General features: G+C 45.4%; 3 protein-coding genes across 3 annotated transcripts; all 3 read right to left on the bottom strand.

The window, feature by feature from the left end:
* Positions 1 to 108: 108 nt before the first annotated feature.
* nlk1 (nemo-like kinase, type 1) lies at positions 109 to 10,821 on the bottom strand. Its single transcript, XM_076996995.1, has 11 exons — positions 9,321 to 10,821; positions 9,077 to 9,206; positions 8,656 to 8,711; positions 8,348 to 8,454; positions 7,991 to 8,076; positions 7,671 to 7,880; positions 6,269 to 6,370; positions 3,557 to 3,643; positions 3,026 to 3,224; positions 2,458 to 2,551; positions 109 to 2,369 (listed from the first exon to the last, which is right to left on the bottom strand). The coding sequence occupies exons 1-11, from the start codon at positions 9,629 to 9,631 to the stop codon at positions 2,321 to 2,323; spliced, it is 1,431 nt and encodes a 476-aa protein (XP_076853110.1). The 5' UTR covers positions 9,632 to 10,821; the 3' UTR covers positions 109 to 2,320.
* A 225-nt stretch (positions 10,822 to 11,046) lies between these two features.
* On the bottom strand, positions 11,047 to 16,784 carry maza (MYC-associated zinc finger protein a (purine-binding transcription factor)). The gene is made up of 8 exons (XM_076996994.1): positions 15,664 to 16,784; positions 15,356 to 15,506; positions 14,626 to 14,993; positions 13,907 to 14,247; positions 13,256 to 13,319; positions 12,643 to 12,814; positions 12,083 to 12,470; positions 11,047 to 11,932 (listed from the first exon to the last, which is right to left on the bottom strand). The coding sequence occupies exons 1-7, from the start codon at positions 15,694 to 15,696 to the stop codon at positions 12,148 to 12,150; spliced, it is 1,452 nt and encodes a 483-aa protein (XP_076853109.1). The 5' UTR covers positions 15,697 to 16,784; the 3' UTR covers positions 11,047 to 11,932; positions 12,083 to 12,147.
* Positions 16,785 to 16,978: 194 nt separating this feature from the next.
* cdipt (CDP-diacylglycerol--inositol 3-phosphatidyltransferase (phosphatidylinositol synthase)) lies at positions 16,979 to 19,957 on the bottom strand. The gene is made up of 6 exons (XM_076996996.1): positions 19,796 to 19,957; positions 18,959 to 19,093; positions 18,680 to 18,833; positions 18,183 to 18,264; positions 17,966 to 18,047; positions 16,979 to 17,746 (listed from the first exon to the last, which is right to left on the bottom strand). Exons 1-6 carry the CDS (start codon positions 19,836 to 19,838, stop codon positions 17,601 to 17,603), a joined length of 642 nt encoding a protein of 213 aa, XP_076853111.1. The 5' UTR covers positions 19,839 to 19,957; the 3' UTR covers positions 16,979 to 17,600.
* Positions 19,958 to 20,807: the final 850 nt, after the last annotated feature.

Here is a 20,807-nt window from a genome sequence, read left to right as displayed (position 1 = left end):
CCTGTATCACAAATAATCCTTTTTCTCAAGCTGTGACAAAAGTCCACAAATAAGCCATTCCTAAAACAGCACAGCAACGCCAAATAATTTATGTGACGAGACGCAGTGTCCAGTGTCTATCTGTTTATTGACTATTTCATTCTAAGCCATCTTTTTTTCCTTAAAAATTTCAAGTATTTGTTGTGAACACGACTAAAAAAACAAAAAACAATCCCAAAACAAACATTTTCATTTAAATGCAATGACAGGAAAATAAATAAACTAAAAACAAAAAACCATCTTTTAAAACAAGGGTTCCATGTTACCTTAGTCATAATAGTCATTAACACAAATATCACAAATTCTGTTTCATTATAAAATGTCTAAGTTCTATGATCTTAGCACTAATGCAAATCTCACCATTAACTGAAACGTCCTCTGTAGTCGACAGCCAGTTTATGAAAGTCTGCCCAAATTACTCTGCATCACTACACTGCTATTTTTTCTACTAACACAACTGCAAAGTGGTCAAACAACAAAACCTAAAAAATAAAAATAAAAAACCAAACAAAACAAAAAAAAACAAAAATTGGTCACAATACATTGACAAAATAAAACAATACTTTCCTATGATGAAATTAAATAACATTACAGTTTGAAAAGTTACTGCACTCCTGAAGTACTGCAACTGTAGATCCCAAATAAAAACCTTTATCAGTATACACATGCGGCTCCATCCGAGTGGTCGTTCTTCACGAACAGCTTGTATACGTTCAGTATTGTGCCGTGTGCTCGTGTACTCATCACCACCTAGTGGTGGGCAACACGCACTGCACTCAAGCTTTTAGAGCACAATCGGTCTCCTGGAGTCCTTCTGAGTCTTTTCACAAACAGCACCAAGAATCAGCCACAATGGCCTGGCCACAGACCAGGGTCCCTGTGTGTTTACAGTATAGTCTAGGATATGAAACCTGAGCTCAAGACCATTTATGTTTCTAGCTGAAGTGAAAACAGTCAAACGGACAGCAGCATTTTCCTGCAAAAGCGACAACCAGGTTTCTTTACGCGCTGCTCCCTACGAGAGCGAGAGAGAGCAACAGACACGGAGACCAGAGAGAGCTGTAAGGGTAGTGGTTCAGTGGTATGGCACTGTACATTTGGATATTAGCACAGATCCCAGTACAGTACACGGTTAACAGATGGGTTTAGTCTAAATACACTTGACCAGCGGACGGAGGGTCTACTGAGGTAATGAGAATGTTGACAGCAGAACGCAACACTGCATGTCCCCTATTCACACACACACACACACACACACACACACACACACTCCACGTGCATGACTATTCTCATGTGCTTCATTGGAGCAAAATGGATTCCTCAGTGAAACGCGGCTACACACCAAGACTAGTTTGAAACACAAAAGGAAAAAAAACTAAAAAAAAAAAAAAAACCCCAAACGTATGACTATTCTGCTTCAGACAAAAACGTGATCATTCTAAAAATTAAGACTTCACACTTTAATATATTCAACAATGCGGTTCCTTGCACAAATAATGGTGTGGGGAGATGCGCACGCACAAAAACACCCTTACATAAAGAGGCGTGTTGTTTTAGACACATTTACCGTTCGCCCCACTTATTCTCAGAGCATCCTAAACTAGCATAACTGTAAAAGCAACTGCAGCCCAAAATAAAAGTGAAAAAGAAAAAAAAACCCTACAAGGGTGTGAGGAGGAGCACGGAGCCTGAGCAGACCCTGCCGAAGAGACGGGTCGGAGGAACTACGCGGAGAGCCTCAGTGAAGCGCGTGAGCTCGTACTGCAGGACCAGTGAAGAACCTCTAATCGGACCTCAGGAACCAAGCAAACATTTCCACAGCATTAAGGAATAAAGCGTTAGCATTTTCTGAATGGCAGCTGAAGGCCACCACCCCCTCCAACACACACACACACACACACACACTATAGGTATTGCACAACATTAAGAGACTTCACACATCTGGCACTGTCATCAGAGCTCATCTCTGCAGGTCATGAAGAGATTTTCCTTTGCAAATATTTTTATGCTCGACCTCAGTCACTATGAACATCTTCTCAGCAGCACATTTCAATCATCACTATTACAGCTATTGTCTTCAGGACTTTTTGTTTGTTTTTTGTGTGTTTTTTTTAAGGATGTTCGGATATTCTTTGTTTCAATATCAGCTGACCACCAACCCTAGTGATTCAGAGCCACATAATCCAGAAAGAACCAAATGCAACCAATCATATCAAGCACAAGCATGCCTCTACAGCAAACTACATTTCCCATGATTCCTTCTATTTTAACCAGCTTCATCTCATCTCTCTTCTTTCCTCGATACTTTAGATGAATGCCAAGCAGTGGACCTGAGAGGAAAGAAGAATGATTAAACCGATACACCAAACATGTAGTGTTTGGAAAATCACTCAAAGTTTCACCAATCATCTTCATCACCTGATGAAGGTTTTGAAAGCCGCGCTCTGGGGGTTGATGCACAAAGGCACTCGCTTGCCCTGCTGGTGCTCTGTGATGAAACGATGGATGAGCTCTGACAGAGAAAACCAGGAGTGTTACTCATGGTGCCACCCAGTAAGGGAAGAAGACAGGGACGTTCGTTAAGGCCTCCCCTGACCTGTACAGACCCCACCACATTCATATAGTGAAGTCAAGTCACTGTAAGTAATGTCACAGGACCGTTTAAGAAAAAGAAAAAAACCACTTGACTAGTAGCTTTTGCTGATAGTGTTCCACTACCCCACCTGAAGTAAAGACAATATGCAGAGCAGAATCATTTTAAGATCATATAATGTAAATGTAACTGTATAAATATCATATTGCAAAAAAAATGCAACGCACCACCAGTTTAATCAATTTCATCAACACACTCATAAGCTACTGGAGTGCCAACACCGCCCCCTTGTGGACAGTCCTCGTCCTGCAGAGCGACTGAGAGGGCAACGAGGCGGTTGGACAGAACGCGTCACATCTACACAGAGGAAACCTGAGTACGGCGGCGGCTGACCTTTGCCCTGCCAGACGGAGTGCATGCTCTCCTCGTAGCTGTGGCTGAAGGGCCGCTCGGCCGTGGGCTCAAAGTCGCGCGTGTACACCCGGCCGCTGGGCACCGAGTAGCAGCACTGGCACATACAGGTGTGGTACCTCAGACGGCCCTCGTCCAGGTACGGGTGGGACAGTGCATCGCTGCCCGAGATCCGCTTGGACTAACACAGGCGCACAAAACACATCATGACGAGCGAAACCTGAAGCCTCGCAGAAATTCACACCCAGCACTTAATTATTACGTAGGTGAACACGGGCATTGAAATCTGTTATGGTGAACACTGTCTAAAGCTTCACAGTAAGTTGGCTGATGTTATTGAGACTACACCAGCAGACCGACCTTGTTTTGATGCACATGTTTTTAAACATTTGTGGTTGAAATGGTTATGATTTCAAGGGCAGCAGGATGTACTGCACAACACGTCACTCAAAGATGCAAGAGATCATAACTGAAAGTGTGTGTGTGTGTGAGAGAGAGCATGCATGTTCTCACCGGATCAAAGACGAGCATACGGCACAGAAGATGAACGGCCTCGTGGGTAGCTGCGTCTGACAGCATGTACAGAACAGACAGTGAGGGCTGAAGGAGAAAGAAACGGGACGTCGTCAACAACCTGTGAATCACGGGGCCGTTCTCAGTCAGCTAGTTAAGTTACTGACCTACTCGGTTCTGTTAAGCTCAGTCAGAAACGTTTTATAGAGCTGAATCTTCTGTGGGGACGGGAAGCGTCTAAACACACGGCTGACGGAGCAAAGCCACCTGTGAACTCTGGCAGGACACCTCAGCCAGTGTGGGCGGGGCCAGGGCAGGGTGGGCGGGGCCAGGGGGGGCAGGCGGGGCAGCCCTGTGGTTTCTCCTGGTCAAGGTGCTTAACATGGGATCTAGTCATACTCAACGTGAATTGCCTCATCTTTAAGATATGCTTTGAGGTCACTAGTGGAAATGAAGTCACGGGTGGACATCAATTCTTTTAAAATAAAAAAAAGAGGATGCCGACTGAAATCAGACAATCTACCTGCTCTGCGACATAAAGCAAGATATTTGAAGACAAAAACTCTCAAGATCACATGATTACGTTAAACAAGAGGCTCCGTGAGTCCAGCCAGACCATTCAGAACTGAAGTGTTCAGCGCCCCTGTTAAAAAACTGTTGAAGGGAATGAAACAGAATCCTTACCCAAGTGCCATGAGTAAGGAGTAAAGGAGCCACAAGCATCCCTTACATTTAATGGTGTGTGTGCTCATGAGTCCACCATGAGAAACGTGACGAGTGTATGTGATGCAAATGTGTTGGTGAAGCAGCAGGACTCCATCCTGATTGCGAGGCGTGGTGGAGGGTGTGTGTAGTGGCAGTGGGTGACCCTGCCCCCCTCAGTGCTGCGAAGACACGTCGTCACCGAGTGACCAGGGAATTCGCAGCTGTGACGGGCAAACACTACACGTTTCTGGGCACCTGCTGTTGCTCTAATGAGACTGGATCATGCAGTTTGTCAACGACCCGGAAAGCAGGAGGAAATCAACCACAGAATGGATCGAATAGAACCTCGTTTTAAAAATGGCCAAGTCAGAGTCCTGCATTCAATCCCACTCAAATGTTGCGGTGTGACCCAAGCAGACCAGTCAAACAGGACATCCCAGAAATACACACGTACTGAGATGATTGTGGGTAGAGGGACGGACCTCATGCCTGCTGCCCAGACTACTCAGCAGCTGCAGAAAAGGGTCTGACTGGGATTACTGCCAATAAGAGAAACCTGTAGTAGTTATTAAATATAATGGATCACATCCTTTCCCATCAAGTCATGGTCTGGTGGTAGGGAACTGGTCTTGTGACCGGAGGGTCGTGGGTTCGATTCCCAGACCTGAGGCCATGACTGAGATCCCCTTGAGCAAGGCACCTAACCCCAACTGCTCCCCGGGCGTCGGGCTAGGGCTGCCCACCGCTCTGGGCACGTGTGATCTACAGCCCCCTAGTAATCACTAGTGTGTGTGTGTGTGTGTGTGTTAACTGCACAGATGGGTAAAAAGCGGAGGACAAATTTCGATTGCAGTGAAAAATCACAATTGACAAAATATGGCACATTTACATTTACAATCAGCACGATTTCAACTCTTTGTTCAATAAACATACAACACTGTAGCTCGCTTTAAATAAAAGACTGTCCATGAATTATGACAGAAATAAGGATCATATCACCATTCACATGTCAACCCAGCTAAAATTTAGATTACTACAAACGATTTTAAAAAATCAAATTTCTGTAACTTTCCACTAGCCTTTTATTTTATCTTACAGGCAATTCCCTGGACAACTCAACATACTGCATCTCAGCGGCTGTGAGTGTAGTGCAGAATTCAGTACCTGCATTTGGACAGGGTCTTTTTGGCTTCTCGGGTCAGTGACTCAACTTCCTGTATGCTTGGAGTTTGTTGTTCGTCTTTTTAATTAAATGGACACCAAAATCAATTCTAGTCCTTTGATCCAACACTCGATCCTACAGGCAGGCTCTGGTCAGGCTCTGGTCAGGCTCTGGTCAGGCTCTGGGCTACTCCTCACATTCTTTAAGGTTTTTTCCCCCCTGCTCTTTAATTTTCTTCTCTTGGGCTCTTCTGCACCACAACTGCTTGTATGATAGTTTAGGACATTGAGAGTAACTTTCAGATTAGGTCTGATTTGTAGAACTTGGGCCTGCCCAAATTTTGGCCTCGTTCCATTTTGTGTCCATGTACCAGACCACAGGAATGTTTTACTCACAGTTTCTACACAGAGGGCAGCAGTATTGATTCACTTAAAGGCAGTCCCATCACAAGAGCAAAGAGCCTGCACTTCTCTGAAGACCAGCAGACCAGAGAATCCCCCAGACTTAGGCTAACGGGACCCCCCCCCCCCTCCAGACTCAGGCTAGCGGGACACCCCCCCCTTCCAGACTCAGGCTAGCGGGACCATCCCCCCCAGACGCAGGCTAGCGGGACCATCCCCCCCAGACGCAGGCTAGCGGGACCATGCCCCCCAGACGCAGGCTAGCGGGACCATGCCCCCCAGACGCAGGCTAGCGGGACCATGCCCCCCAGACGCAGGCTAGCGGGACCATGCCCCCCAGACGCAGGCTAGCGGGACCACCCCCCCCCCCCCCAGACTCAGACTAGCGGGACCCCCCCCCCCCCCCCCCCCCCCCCCCGACTCAGACTACCGACGGCACATTACCGGCTTGTGAGGTCCTCTCAGGACGTGTGCTCTGGCACCCTCACAGGCCGATGCCATGGCAGACAGCGGCGGGGTACCCAGCAGATCAGTGATCAGATCCAACTACACACAAACAGAGAAGAAACCAAGAACCAAGTCAAAACCAACACAAAAACAGGTCAAATGTGTGAATACTAATCACCTGCTATACTTTCAGCTTGCCCATCTCATCATCTAATGAATATTCCTCATTTTGCTAATATGAACCATTAATTAAACCAATAAATGTAACACTTCTCCAGAAGGCCTCTCTAGGCTACCACGCTGCTTAAAATTAGAGCACTTAAAAACACGGACCTTGTTCCTTAAACCCAAATCAACTTTGGCTGAGTTCATGTTGCACATGTATCAAATTAATAACTGAATGAGGCTAAAACATATATTGGGCTTAATGCCAATATATGCAGTGTGTGTGCATGCATGCATTTTAAATATCTGCAACTGTGGTGCATTATGCTATACACATATATATGTATATATATATATATATAACACACACACACACGCACACATCCCCATATACCATATTTTCTGGACTATAGAGCGCACCTCAATATAAGCAGCACCTACAAAGTTTTTTTTTATGGAAAATGTACAAGCCGCACCGGGCTACTGAACTGAAAACATTTAACTGATCAGTTTCCGAACAGTGCCTGTAGCATTTCACGTGCGACAGATTTGGCTTTCAGCCGGTGTTGCGCCGAATTCCGACTTCCCGGCAGAATCAGACTCCCCTTGTTTATCCGCGCATGAAGACGCTACAGATTATATTGTCGATTTACATTTCTATGCATAAATAAGAGCTAGACTTTAATTATCCATCACAGCAACCGGCATGGCATTATCTATGTCCAAAACCACACTGGCTCAAGGGTGTTAATTATTTTAAATAAAATACACACTGGCTATATCGAAGTTCACCTCTGACCACATGACTTCGCAGTATTACAGCAGTATTATGTATATATATCTAGTTAGGACAAAACTAGAGTGCTCAATGAACTAAGTTATAATCACTGTAACTCCCGAATTATCATCTGTAGCGTCTTTATGTGTGTGCAAACGAGGGGAGTTGGAATTTGGCACAACACATGTTGGTTTGACAAAAATTCTCCATCGTGCCTGCTGCTTGCATGTGCTAAATGAAAATGAGCACTTTCTTCTTTGATTTACAACTTTGTCCTACCACCCGATTCACTTTCTGCTCCGCCACTGACGGGTGAAGAAACATCTACAGAAAAGCCGCACCTCTGTATAAGCTGCATGGTTCAAATCGTGGGGAAAAAAGTAGCGGCTTATAGTCTGGAAAATACGGTATATAGCATGCATGCTCTCACACACACACACACACACACACACACACCTGCTGGATGGGGCTCTGGGCCTGGAAGAGGATGCGGCGACCCAGCAGCTCGGCAAAGATACAGCCCACCGACCAGACGTCAATGGCCGGCCCGTAGTGCCGGGAGCCCACCAGCACCTCGGGGGCCCTGTAGTACTGAGTCACCACCTCCTGCGTCATATGACGGGAGGGGTCAGGTTCCTCCACTCGGGCCAGTCCAAAGTCACAAATCTACTCCAATACAAGAAAGGGAAACAGGAAGAGAATGAGAGGACAAGAGATCAGGACTCACCAGAGAGCACATATAACAGGAAGCATGGCATCACTGTGCTGGTACGTACCTTAAGCAGACAGTTGCTGTTGACCAGCAGGTTCCCTGGTTTGATGTCTCTGTGCAGAATACCAGCAGAGTGCAGGTATTTCAGGCCTAAGACGATGAAAAGAAAAAAGAAAAAAAAAAAAAAAATCACACATCAGCTTCATTTACGTACCTACATATTGTACAGCCTCAAAAAATGTTTGTACAGCCTTAAAAATCCATGCAACCCTCAAAAAAAGGCCTACTTTGAAAGCGGGCCATGAGGTCTATCTAAGTCCTAAGGAATGAAGGCAGAACACAAAGGCTAGAACGGACACCTGGACTTGGCACAAACGCATTTATATGGCCTTCACACCCCAGGGTTCCCACAGGCACTCACCCCTGAGTATCTGGTAGAGGAACACTTTGATGTGGTCGGTGGTAAGAGGCTGGGGCGACACTATGACTTTGTGCAAGTCACTTTGCATCAGCTCCGTGATCACATATCTACAGCACAATGCAGAGTCAAGATCTGTACATTGTCTACATCCATTCAAGCCATCCAGTCATGCTTGTATAACCTCTGAGTGCTGACCATCACACTACTCCACGGGCGTCAGTACACAGGGTGTCGCTCTAATGGCCGAAACAGTGAAGAAAGGTCCATGTTCAAATCAGCCAGTTCGTCAGGCAGAGTGTAAAGGATACATCTCTTCAAAGCAGTCGATCTGTGGAGGCTGCAGAATGTCCAAAGCGGATAAGACCTGCAAACACAAACTGTTTTCATCATGAAATCAAAACTCATCAACCCTCAGTCACGCCTGGTCCTCAAACTACGCAGGAGAAAGGAACACCTTAAAGTTTCATCATAGTCTTTCATGGTTGTTCTGGAAATCCACAAGATCTTCTCAGTGTTCTAACGATGCTCCTCTAGTTCCTCAAATATTCCTCTAATTCACCTGGTAGGTCAAGACGCTACCCAGGCTCAATTCCCAGGTATTACACATTCATACCGAAAATTATGCTCTTGATAAAACGACTGTCTGACAATATAATGGTGTAATACATTCAGTTGCAGAGCTTGGCGACACGGGACATAAATTCAGACCCATCTCAACAAAAGACTCACGTTGTCATGTTTGAAGAAGCACAGCATCCTGAGCTCCCTGAAGACCCTCTTGCAAGAGACCAAATTCTGGAAGACGTTGGGCATCTTTTTCAGGGCGACCTTCCGTCCATCCCGAGGGTCCGTCACCGACCTGGACACAAACGATATTCTTTACCGCAGGACGGGGGAACATGACACCAAACGCCACTTTGGTCAAGCATGTTGAGACTTCTCCAAAGTGACTTTTTAAGATGACCATACTCACCAAACGACGCCGAAGGCTCCATAACCGATAGGCCTGTCGGGCTCCATTTCAGCCGAGCTTGGGACCTCACTGGCCGGGTTGCTGTGGGGCTGCGGTATGGCAGCTCCTCCGCCTGCGCTACCCCCGAGAGATGAGGGGTGCCGGGGGGTTTGGGCGGGCTGGTTGGGCCCGGCGGGGTTGTTGTGTGTCGGGGTTAGGGCACTGGAGAGAGCGCCTGTCGTGGTGTTGACACAGAAATACTTGTGGCCCAACTCTGACCCAGAGAACAAGTTACCACACACGGTCGGCCGAGCGGACCCATGGAAGGCCATTATACCGATACAAGCCAGCCGAAGAAACCGTTTGGTGATATATAACGCTAGACGTGCTTATTAATCCCATTAAAACATGTAATAGTATCTAAAAAAAAGTGTAAAAACACACACGTCCACACCCTGATGGTAAAACTCGCAACGCAACTTGTTTAAACCCTACCGGCCTCGCACAACTCGAGTATCTGATACGGGACTGATGAGGTAGCGGCGACTTAAGTGAGTTTACTCTGGATGTCGAGTGACCTAGCGGACCAGCTCAAACATTAACGACATTTAAGCTCTTTTAACTTCTCTTCTGAAGCCAGAGAACAAAAATAATAATAATTTGAGGCACCGGTATCCGGCAGGACTTCCGACAGCAGCTCCGCCGGCTAGACGCGACGCTATGCCGCTGGCCGACCACTACACCGTGCGACACGGCGCAATAACGCGACGGGCGTGTGTTTAAAACCAGGACGACCGGCCGGGTCGGGCACACACAACCGCGAAGTGAACACTTATGTGGGTTAGTCCGCGAATAAGGAGACGGGTCGTGCCTCTGGGGCAGCCACTCGCCTTGCAAGTCAGTTAGCTAGCCTAGCTTAGCTTAGCCTAGCTAGCTAACCCGGTCCGCTCTGGTCATCTTTGTTTGCTAGCCAGATAGCCGAGCTAGCTAGTTAGCGTTAGCTCAGCCGATGGTTAGCTAGCTAGCTATCTAGGCTAACGGACTAACGACACTGCTGTCCGTCTTAGTGCATAAATATTCCGGCGAGGGAATTTATAACGCGAGCCGCTTTTCTTCCGAAAATATACAACCGGATATATATATATAAATAAATATATATTTTTGTTAAAGTGTGAAGAGGAAACACATTGATGGTTTTAAATGATGGTTGAGAGAGGACGTGGAGCGGCTGGCCGGCCAGGACGGGTCCCTGCAGATGTTTGTGAAGTTAGCGAGCGACCCGGCTACGAGCGACGGCACTGCAGCAGTCCCAGATTAGTGGACACACACACGGACACACACACAAAGGCATCGTGGTCGTATCTCAGTCGGTGTGCTCCATCGCGGTGCCGCTGCTCCCTCGGTCCCGGTGCCCGAATTCAGCCGCTCGGCTTCTCTAAAATCAGCTGTTTGAAACAGTGGCAGAATGAGGATGAGAGGAGGAGGTGGAGGAGGGGGGGATGAATACGGAGAGAATGGGGGAGGGTAAAACCACCAGTGTAAACAACGAAAGAGGCGAAATTTAACCCTTCTCTATCATTATCTTTTTTTCATACATGGAATAAATTATACATGCAAAAAAAAAAAAAGACAAACATGGTGACAAGACCCAGTGGCTTTTTTATCCTCTACCTTTCATTGTCCAGTCTAACAATAGGTCGTCCTGTCTCCACATTCAATTAAGCAAATAACGGAAAACATACTCCTGTTAAAGTTGGTGTAATTAGGTGCATGTTCGTTGTTCGTACATTGATTAATTATATATTGATACAGTGACAGCAACAAATATTGGCGTTCAACAAGCTTCAACACAAACATGGTCAAGGATAAAGCATTAATGCAGTTTCCGTAAGCAACATCAAACGATGTTCACATACTTGGTCAAAAATTTTAAGGTAAATCAACAACGATGATAATTCTTAAAAAATACTCAACAATAGTCCCTTAATATCCACACATATGATAAACAATACGATTATTTGTTGTACATTTAATTCTGAACGAACCTTTTACAGGTTCTTGGAATTTATTACAGGAAATGGTACTGTATTTGATTCCCTAACACACAATTGCAAAACTCCTCCAAAGGCTGCTCAGATGTGCTGCAATACAGACAACACAAACAATTTAATATTCATTCTAGTAATCTTGTTCGAATACTGAAGGCAGTTAAGGTTGGGAAACACTTGGGTATCTAAAGATCATAATTAGTTTTAAACATTCTAAATTCATTATCACTAGAGGCATGTTAAAATAAACTGGGACAACACTTAGCAGCCTTCGTGTCACTTGGATATCTCACTACTGGGATGTGACTGAGGTGACAGTTTAACATCCAAGACAGCAGTCCAATGGATCTTCATAGAACAGGAAACAGTTCTACCAATGCGGGTCGGACTAAAGAGATCCGACAGGTCTTGACTGGAGGTCTGCAAGGAGTTGAAAACATTGGATGACCTCTTGAGATTCCTGCTTTAAAATCTCCAACGACGATTAAAGTCTGTTCACTCTTTATGAATGTTTGCGAGCTGTGAGGTGTCATGGATGAAGGGAAGTGGTGTGGGGAGTTTTTTGTTTGGATCCTCCATAACAGCCTACAGGAGAGAGAGATTAATCAGGTATTTAGAGGGTGTTTTTAAGGGTTTTTGCCTTTTGCTTTCCTAGCTTGTAAATATTCAAGCAAAATAAATGTTTACGCATATAAACATGTAAAGTGGACAGTTCATCACACCTGTGGGCATTACCTTTTCTTTCTTTAAAAGTTCTAAACCCTGGCGCCCCCCCCCATCCCTGCCCCAGCAGCCTGGGGCTAGCTGTGGCTCTGGGGGGCGATGCTGGAGCAGTCAGTCACCAGCAGGCCCACCGTGACTGCAGCGCTGGAGACTGAGGTGGCAGTGGCCACCGTGGCCCCAGAAGCACTGCTGCTGATGGAGGTGGGCGCGGTGGCATCCGCCTGGGCAGCGTGCGTGGCCATGTGGCCCTGGAGCTGGGTGGGGGTCTTACAGTGGACCCCGCAGAGCTGGCACAACAGCACGCCACCAGGGCCTGACCCTCGACCCACGCTGCTCTCTTTCCACTCCTGCCCATGGTGCTTCTGGGCATGGACGCGTAGGTAGGTCAGTGTAGTAAAACCTGGGCAGAAACAAGAGGGAGACAAGTGACATGGAAACAATAGTACTCAGAAATGATACGAAAGAATTCAGGGTATAGATGTTTAGAGAAGGTGGGAAGGGGATAGGCTGCTAACACATGCAAGAGCCACATTCATTCTTATTCAAACCATTAAAGCACAATCGAAACTCACTGCGGTTACACAGGTGACAAACATGATGCTGGGATTGGTTGTGGACCCTCATGTGATCTGTGATGTATGCAGGAGAGAGCAGCTTGCCACAAATGTGGCAGGGAACCTTGTCTTCGTGTCTGATCATATGAGCACGTAGCCGATCCTTAGTGGCAAACGCAGACTCGCATGTCTGTAAACAGTAGAAGGGTGCGTGATAACAGACACACACGATACACTCTAGACACACTGACTTATTCTGGACCTCTGTTATTCACACTTAAAATGCACAGATGATACATATATGACAAACAACAATCAAATACACGCGTGTAGCTTGAATGTGCACATTCCTGCACACAGAGAGTAAACACGCATGTTTGAAGACATGAATACGTAGATGGTGAAAGCAGCAGGTTCTCCTGACGAGTTTGGCCTGAACTGAAAGACTATTTGCCTAAAAAAACTGCAGAGGAGTCGGAGGATAGATGGTTAATAAGCCTGCAGTCAAGAAAAATGTTGATAGGCTGAGAAAAAGTGAAAAAGACAGAGTCAAAGGAGAGGGAATGAGCAAAGAGGTGGAAAGGCAGAAAGAGAGAGAGAGAGAGAGAGAGAGTCCTGACGTTGACATTACCGGACACTTGAAGGGCCTCTCCGTGGAGTGCACCTGCCGCACATGACTGTTGAGATGGTCAGGCCTGGAAGTGACAGAGAGGGCTTAAAAGCAATCAGGCATCACAAACGAGTACTCAAATAAACCCACACAGCCAAGGGCAACGGGGCTAGACTCGTCGGCAAAATGGATTCCTTCTAAATGAGGTCATCGTAGGTCAGGGTATATATGAGTATATATAGTGAAATTGTGTCTAACTGTGAGTTATGGGGATAAATACAGCATGGAGGTCATCTTTCCCTTGTCACATTGACCCATTTTCTGTCTCAAATTAGTAATGAGGGCGTCTCTCACCAGCTTTCAGTATAATGACAGCAATTTAATCTCCTACTGCAGACAAAAGAGAACTGGTGAACACTGAGAGTGTCAACTGCACCCTGATCGCTACTTTATATATTTGTGTTTACAGATCATAGATAAACAAAACAGGTTTTCTCTCTTCTCAGAAGAGTTTCTGAATGAATGCTGACATGCATGAAATTAGAGTGTATTTAGGGATTAGCTATATACTGTATAAAGTAACATACCCATATGTATTTGAGTGTATTTTGCCTGTAGACCTGAGGTGTGTGTGTGTGTGTGTGTGTGTGTGTGTGTGTGTGTGTGTCTCACCGTGAGAAACCCTTGGCGCAGTGGGGACACACGTACGGTTTCTCCACTCCACCCTGATGGGATCTGACGTGGTAGCTCATCCGGTCCTTCCTCTTAAAGCGCTGCTGGCAGATAGGACACGAGTACGGCTTCTCGTCCGAGTGGGAGAGCCGGTGTCGGTTCAGGTGATACACGTCACGGAAAGCCTTCCCACACGCCTCACAAGCGTGGTTCTTCCGTACCGGATTTGGGCTTGGGTTGGGATTAGGAGTAGGATTAGGGTGAGGGTTTGTGATTGGGATTGAGATCTGGATTGGGCCGGGAATGCTTGGGTTCTCTGTAGCATTGGAGGTTGGTGCAGTCTGGAAAAGACTCCGAAGAGATTCGGGGTTTGTTATGAGATTTTGTTATGATAGCTTTGAAAAAGACAATATACCAATAATTAAACAAATAAACAGATAAATAAATAACCTTTTGACTTTAAGTACGTTTCATTAGATATCATTGGCTATCAAAATCGAATCTATAGTGTTAGTAAAGGTACGCGTCAGTTATTAAATCATGGTGATGATGATTTTGGGAGTTGAAATTATCTTCTTGTTCTTCTCATTTGATTGTAATATTTATGGGCATTGACAAGGAGATGTAGATGAAAATAATAAAGTCAGAGACAAGCAAGAGGGGGCAGAGCGAAAACCCTAAAGCACAGATGTAGAAGGGGGAGGGACTTCAAAACTCACCTGTACCATTGTCCCGGTAACCACCACCGCAGGAAGAGGTTGGGCCACCGTCATGGCAACAGTTGCTGGAGTAATAGACACGGCGACCGTCTCCACCTGTTGGTTGCTGATGGAGGGGTGAGTCAAGGGGTCTGCAGCCGTTGGGATCGAAGCAGGAATGGACAGGTGGAGGAGAGAGAGAGGGATAGTCTGCCTCTCCACTCGCGCACCCGTCTTTCCTCCGTCCACTTTCTCTCGGGCTGCTCTGTCTTTCATCTTCACGCCGGTGTGAACAGACTGGTGGCGGCGCAGGTTATAACTGTTCTTAAACTGCTTATTACATATAGAGCAGATATGAGCAGGCCTGGCAGGCCGAGAGACAGGCTTAACTGAAAAAGAGAGAGGGGGGGGGGGTTATAGCCAGAGAGAGGCCATCATTGAGTGGCGTATGACTGAGTACATACATAAACGTTTGTTTTAGCATGAGACATTGACCTGGTGCCTCCATTTGGACTGCCTTTCTCTGTCCTGAAACCCCCACCAAGAGCTGCTGCATAATGATTGGACTATCTTTGAATTTCAAAATCTTGGATAAGGATCGCCTCATCACAACGGCTGACCAAAACTTCCAACACCAGAGTTTATTTATACAACTATTCGGTGCGATCGGACAACTGTGAAACTGTAGAAAACCGTGACCTCTGTTGCTCCTTCCTCCCCTCTGGTCCCACTCCACGGCCCCCTCCCTCACCTGGCTCTGGCTCCTCGTTGAGTGCTGCTGTGTCCACTGTGGATGGAGGTGGGGCTATGTGCTCTGTGGGAGGGTCCGGGGGAGCGTCAGTGAGCTCTGGCAGAAGATCTGATTGGAGAGCAGTCTCCGTTTGGGATTGCGAAGGAGGAGTCTGTAGTTGGAAGGTGCAAAACCACAAATTTGAACATACTTCGCCTTTTTGTCGAAACCTTCACGTGAGAACGGTACTCAAGTTCACAACATGGTAATTATTTAAAGACAAATTCTCCATTTAAACTTTAGCACCCTTCACATTTGAAGTGTCTTACCTGAAAAAGGAAATTGCTCCAAGCTGCGTCCATCTTGAGGAGCGATGATGGAACTGACGTCGTTATGATAATTTAGAACAATTACGTCCGAGTTACAGTACGCGGATAAGATCTCCTTTTTGGGTCCCTTTACGTCAATTATCTCAAATGTTTCACCTGATTTGTCCTTTATAACGCAAACGAAAGGAGACTGATAACAAACAACGATTATAGTATCAAAACTGTGTGCTTAATAAAAGAAAACACGCTCAATGACGCAAAGTAACTTACGATTCAACTAGTATTAAAACGCGATAAATTAAATGTAAAAATTAAAAAGTATCTTGATATCAACATCTTCCACGAAGTCCTTAGTTTTCTAAGCGAATATATCGCCACATTCGCAAATTAAAAATTGAACAAGTCATATTTATCATGCTTTACATAAAACATCACATGTAGTTTTTGCTGGAATGGTGGCTTATAAATGAGACAGCCGTGTGAAAAAAAATCATGCAAAAAAAAAAATACTCATAATACAATGTTCAAAAATGAGTTTGATGTTGGCTGTGTACTCAGCGGTGGCTCGGCACGTTTGGCGTGGGAAGTGCGACCTATTTTATTGAGATTCCCCTTCTGGGCCTGGGCGCTGTGTGAGCCTCGGTGTTGCGTTAAATCTTATTCCTGTCTGGCGAGCGCTTCATCGGTCGTAGTCCATGGCTCCGCCTCGGCATTTCAATCGAGAGGATGACATCTTTCTTTTTTTTCTGTAACACTCTCCCTCCCACCCTCGCTCTTTCTTCCTTTTCTTTTTTTATCCCGTCTTCTCTGCCCCGTTATCTCCCCCACCGCCGTGTCCCCCTTGTTTTAAAGGGATGGGAGTGCGAGTGAACACCCCCTCTCTGTCCTCGTCCCCTCCTCCATCCGATGTTTTCCAGCAGTGTCGTCCTCTCGCCCCCTCCAACGCACGAATTTGGCCGACGCAAAATGCCAAAAGTAAATCACGATAAACGCACACGAAACATCGTGTAGGATTTCCTAAAATCATAAAAAACCGTCCCGCCCGGCACACAACGGATCCGCGGCGGTTGACAGCTGGACGTTCGGGTGGAAAAAAAGAACTGGCGGTGAAAAAATGTCGCAGGTCCTTAAAGGTAAAGACTGACGCAGAAGACACGCAGACGCAACATAGATCACACGGCATGTTAGACTTAGTGCAAACCGATAAACCACTATCACTTAAACCAGCAATACCGGTTAGTATCGTGATCACTTTTAAGAACCGGAGAAGTACATGGAAATATGTAAATACGGTAAACATACTATACAATAGGCGTCTCGTTGTATAAGAATATTTTTATTGCCATATGATGTTACAGCACAAAAAAAACGTCCACGATGAGGAATAGAGTGCTTATAGCGTCCCTCTAACCCAAACCACTAATACGGTGCAGTTATGACACAGAGGAATTTCTTTTTTTCCTTTATGGGTTACGAGGTCACAAGTACATTCAATTTTAAAACAATTCAGAAAATGCCACTCATTCATACCAGCATATGGCTAAACTGTCATATACAAGCCTTACGACAAAAATAACAATAAAATCAATACTATATATAGTAAACAGATACACAATTGTATTTAATTTAATTTCCCCAAAGAAAGTAAATACCAAATGCACATAATTCCATAATTCTGCAGAGGGGATGAGTTGAGCAAACCAAAACATCATTTAACAATGTGGCAAAAATGAAAGATATATTAGATTTAAAAAATGAACATTCTGGTACTCCTCCATTACATTATTACTAATAATGTATGAATAAATAAATCTCAGTGTTTCTTTTTAGAATATCCAAAACTTTAAACTATTTCAACCGTCATGGTCTAAGCAACCCAGTCTTCGCACCTTTTCTCCTCGTTAGCCCCGCCCCCTTTAAGATGCTTTGATTCTTCCTCACTGGTTCTTACTCCTCTCTCTTTCACGATCAGCCTCATCAATAGCAGCCATGTTGCAGGAAGCTGTGATGAGGTGTAGGGCGCTGATGCCCGACTTCAGTAAGCACACCACGCCACACACTCCCAGCAGACACTGTAGCCACACTACAGAAACACAATCACACACACACACACACACACAGTGAGTTTACACTGACCTTTGTGTCTATGATGGATTCTAAGGAGATCACTGTGGCACTGCAACAGGCACTAAACACATCAATTCAACACAAATAAGAGGAAGAGAACTCAGCCTAACAGAGCCAGATGTGGATGTGAGCATCTAGGTGGACACACAGTAGAACAGCCATTGCTGATACTCACCCTCTGGCTCTTCTATGTAGTACAGCACATAGAGCAGGCAGTAAAACAGCTCGTTCCCCATACACATGAAAAAAAGCACCGGCTATGGGGGGAAAACAGTGGGAAGACAGAGTGTGTGTATTTGTCGAACACATTATTGAATGTTAACATTTGTTTCTGGGCCACAACACTGACCACTTAGAGATAAGAACACAGGTTTATAGAATGTGGCTATTACCCTGGAGGTGTAATAGATCCTGAGGATAGGGTTGCCAGAAAGGTCAATGGTCTTGTGACTGGTTGCTCCCTTCATCATAGAACTGAGACAAACAGAGGGAGAGACAGAGGAAAGACATCAAAGGCTTTCAGTTGAGACACAGCTAGACAAGTGTAATCAGGCTGGGTCGTCACTGAAGAGTGTGAAATATGAAAGACAGCTGAAATGCCATGTGCCCATTTATCTCCAGTACAAAACCAGCCCCTAAAACATGAAAATGAACCCTCATGTTGGCTTTATAAGCAATGAACTAAAGAAAGAGGAACACTTTTGTAATATTGTATATTTGTAATAATTATTTAATCATGCATCTGGCATAGTACTAGAAATAGTATTTACTCTTTGATGTCCTGAACTGTTACGAAGGTAGCCTTTGGCATATAGCATGACACTACAAGTAACCACATTATCAGGCAAAGAGGGCATGCACTGTAAGCACTCTGAAAGGTGTGGCTGACCTGTGGAGGTGCAGCCAGTGGCTGGCCACATCCAGACACATGCTCAGCTGGAAGAGGAAGGTGTAGGAAGGGTAGAGAAGAGCCAGGTTCACCAACAGACACATGGTGGCACAGCGGTCGGTTAACATGTCCAGCATTGCACCAAATTTAGTGCCTGGGGGAGGGAGGGAGGGAGGGAGGGGGGTAGAGAGAGAGAGAAAGAGAGAGAGAGAATAAATTATTTAAGAGGAGAAGTTACATTAACATTACTAAAAATTAGAAGAGCTTGAACATAATTACCTTGATTAAGGGCTCTAGCTGCGTGTCCATCAAATGCATCCAACAGTGCACTTAGTAAGTAACAGAACACTGCAGGCGCAGGACAGCAGGGCATTAAATAGAAGGACAACAGAGCCAGAATAATTCGGGCATAGCCTGTGCAGAAAAGGAAAGAGGAGTGGAGACAAGAGATTAGGGGGAGCAAGCCATATCATTAGTGCTGCCAGTTAAAGTGGGAAGATGCCAACAAGCTGCTGTAAGATGACCAAACCATATGCTACTCTATGACCATTATACCATGTTGTACATCCCATACCATGGTATTAATATTTCGTCCGTCCGTGTCCACCCCCACGAGAGTGGATCTCACGTGAAGCATTTTCACCACATTTTGGAGACTGTTTGTGGGAATGTCTGCCCATTAGTCAAAAGAGCATTTGTGGACAAGAAGGACTGATTTGCAATAGACATTCCAGTGAATCCCAAAGGTGGTGTTCAGTGGGGTTGGTGTGAGGGCTCTGTGCATATCTCTGGAACTACTCGAAACAAATGATCTAAAATGAATGTCTTACTGTTGCCCACCTAGTGTATGTTAGCTGTTAGCATATCAAGATGTTGTTGGACTCGCATCCTGTCAGCCGTGGCTGTGGCGCGGCCAGGTTCAAAACGGAACATTTTCTCGTTAAACTGCGTAGGTTATTAAATTACTGTTCAAACTCTACATGTAGAATGAGAGTCATTCATACAGTGATGAGCACATTTCTGAACACTGCACTAAAGACCAGCCGTGGTCTAACGTAGCTAGCTACGCCAAAGCAATAACTTTCCTTACTTAGCCACAAAAAAGGCGTAACTTACCTATCAGGTTGGGGACGAACAGAAATATATTTTCCTTGGCCATTATAATGGCCGTAACACTTGATCGGAGCGGAGACACCCTTAAGAATCGAGCTGTGGTGCCAGATAACTCGCCGTGTTTCCTCCTCTGTTTTGCGCGAGGATGGAAGTGGGAGCGTCATCCGTGACGTCACATTTCCGGTACGTCACATCACAACATCGGAACCAGCGCCGCCGAACCGAAGCTTCCCACCGTGAATCACATCACGACGTGCACTGGGAGAACACTCTGCGCCGGTATCGCACCGAATTCCCCACTGCACACCTGCACACGGGCATGATAAATGAGTTAAACACCAGTCAAAATGTTTTCAGATGTTGTCAAATTATTATTTTATATAATTTTTTTATTTTGCACAAATTGTATTTATGTATATAGGATCAGCAGAGAACCAGCAGCAAACAGGCGTCAGAAATCACAACACCTAAAAACACTGCAATTGGTGTTTTAACTCATTTATTATGATGGTACAGTGGGCTCACATTCTAGACAGCCGTTCGCTCCTGAGGTTACAGACACATGACACGGCACTCCGTGGTCTGAATGACAATAAATCAGCGTCTGGATGTGAGTCTTGGTTCAAAATACAATGGGCTTGTTTCGTTTTCTGTCTTTAATGGTCCTCATAAAACCCACGTGGTTACGTACGGCTCACAATGGAGGAAGACAGTCCACACGGTAGCTAAATGCGGTTGTCCTTCACAATTAGTATCCTAAAGATAGTTTTCATGCAGAATTCAGCTGAGTGTGAACCTGAGACACAAGACAGATCAAGTGTGTATGCATCTTAGTTTGTGCTTTGAAACTGGATTTCACACTGTAACACCACCTAAGGGTTAAAGTACATTGAAAGTGCTCAGAAATGTACCCTAATCTATTCAGAAATAATGTCCTTGACTAGGACAAGAGGAGTAATGATATAAAGATATAACTGGCATGATGACTAGGGCATACCACAAAACAGAGTATCAC

The sequence above is a fragment of the Brachyhypopomus gauderio genome, chromosome 2 (genome assembly GCF_052324685.1).
Source record: "Brachyhypopomus gauderio isolate BG-103 chromosome 2, BGAUD_0.2, whole genome shotgun sequence".
Classification (NCBI taxonomy): Eukaryota; Metazoa; Chordata; class Actinopteri; order Gymnotiformes; family Hypopomidae; genus Brachyhypopomus; species Brachyhypopomus gauderio.
This window is presented reverse-complemented; position numbering and strand designations above follow the sequence as displayed.

What these genes read in the sequence shown, in the direction of transcription:
- cdipt (XM_076996996.1), bottom strand. Translation starts at nt 19,838, where the DNA reads ATGGCCAAGGAAAATATATTTCTGTTCGTCCCCAACCTGATAG. An exon ending in CACTGGCTGCACCTCCACAG is followed by an intron (nt 18,265 to 18,679) that starts GTCAGCCACACC and finishes TGTTTGTCTCAG; the next exon opens with TTCTATGATGAAGGGAGCAA. An exon ending in GGATCTATTACACCTCCAGG is followed by an intron (nt 18,048 to 18,182) that starts GTAATAGCCACA and finishes TTCCCCCCATAG; the next exon opens with CCGGTGCTTTTTTTCATGTG.
- maza (XM_076996994.1), bottom strand. Translation starts at nt 15,696, where the DNA reads ATGGACGCAGCTTGGAGCAATTTCCTTTTTCAG. An exon ending in TTACCGGGACAATGGTACAG is followed by an intron (nt 14,248 to 14,625) that starts GTGAGTTTTGAA and finishes AGTCTTTTCCAG; the next exon opens with ACTGCACCAACCTCCAATGC. An exon ending in TGCGCCAAGGGTTTCTCACG is followed by an intron (nt 13,320 to 13,906) that starts GTGAGACACACA and finishes TGTCACTTCCAG; the next exon opens with GCCTGACCATCTCAACAGTC.
- nlk1 (XM_076996995.1), bottom strand. Translation starts at nt 9,631, where the DNA reads ATGGCCTTCCATGGGTCCGCTCGGCCGACCGTGTGTGGTAACTTGTTC. An exon ending in CCTCTACCAGATACTCAGGG is followed by an intron (nt 8,077 to 8,347) that starts GTGAGTGCCTGT and finishes TCATCGTCTTAG; the next exon opens with GCCTGAAATACCTGCACTCT. An exon ending in ACAGCAACTGTCTGCTTAAG is followed by an intron (nt 7,881 to 7,990) that starts GTACGTACCAGC and finishes GTATTGGAGTAG; the next exon opens with ATTTGTGACTTTGGACTGGC.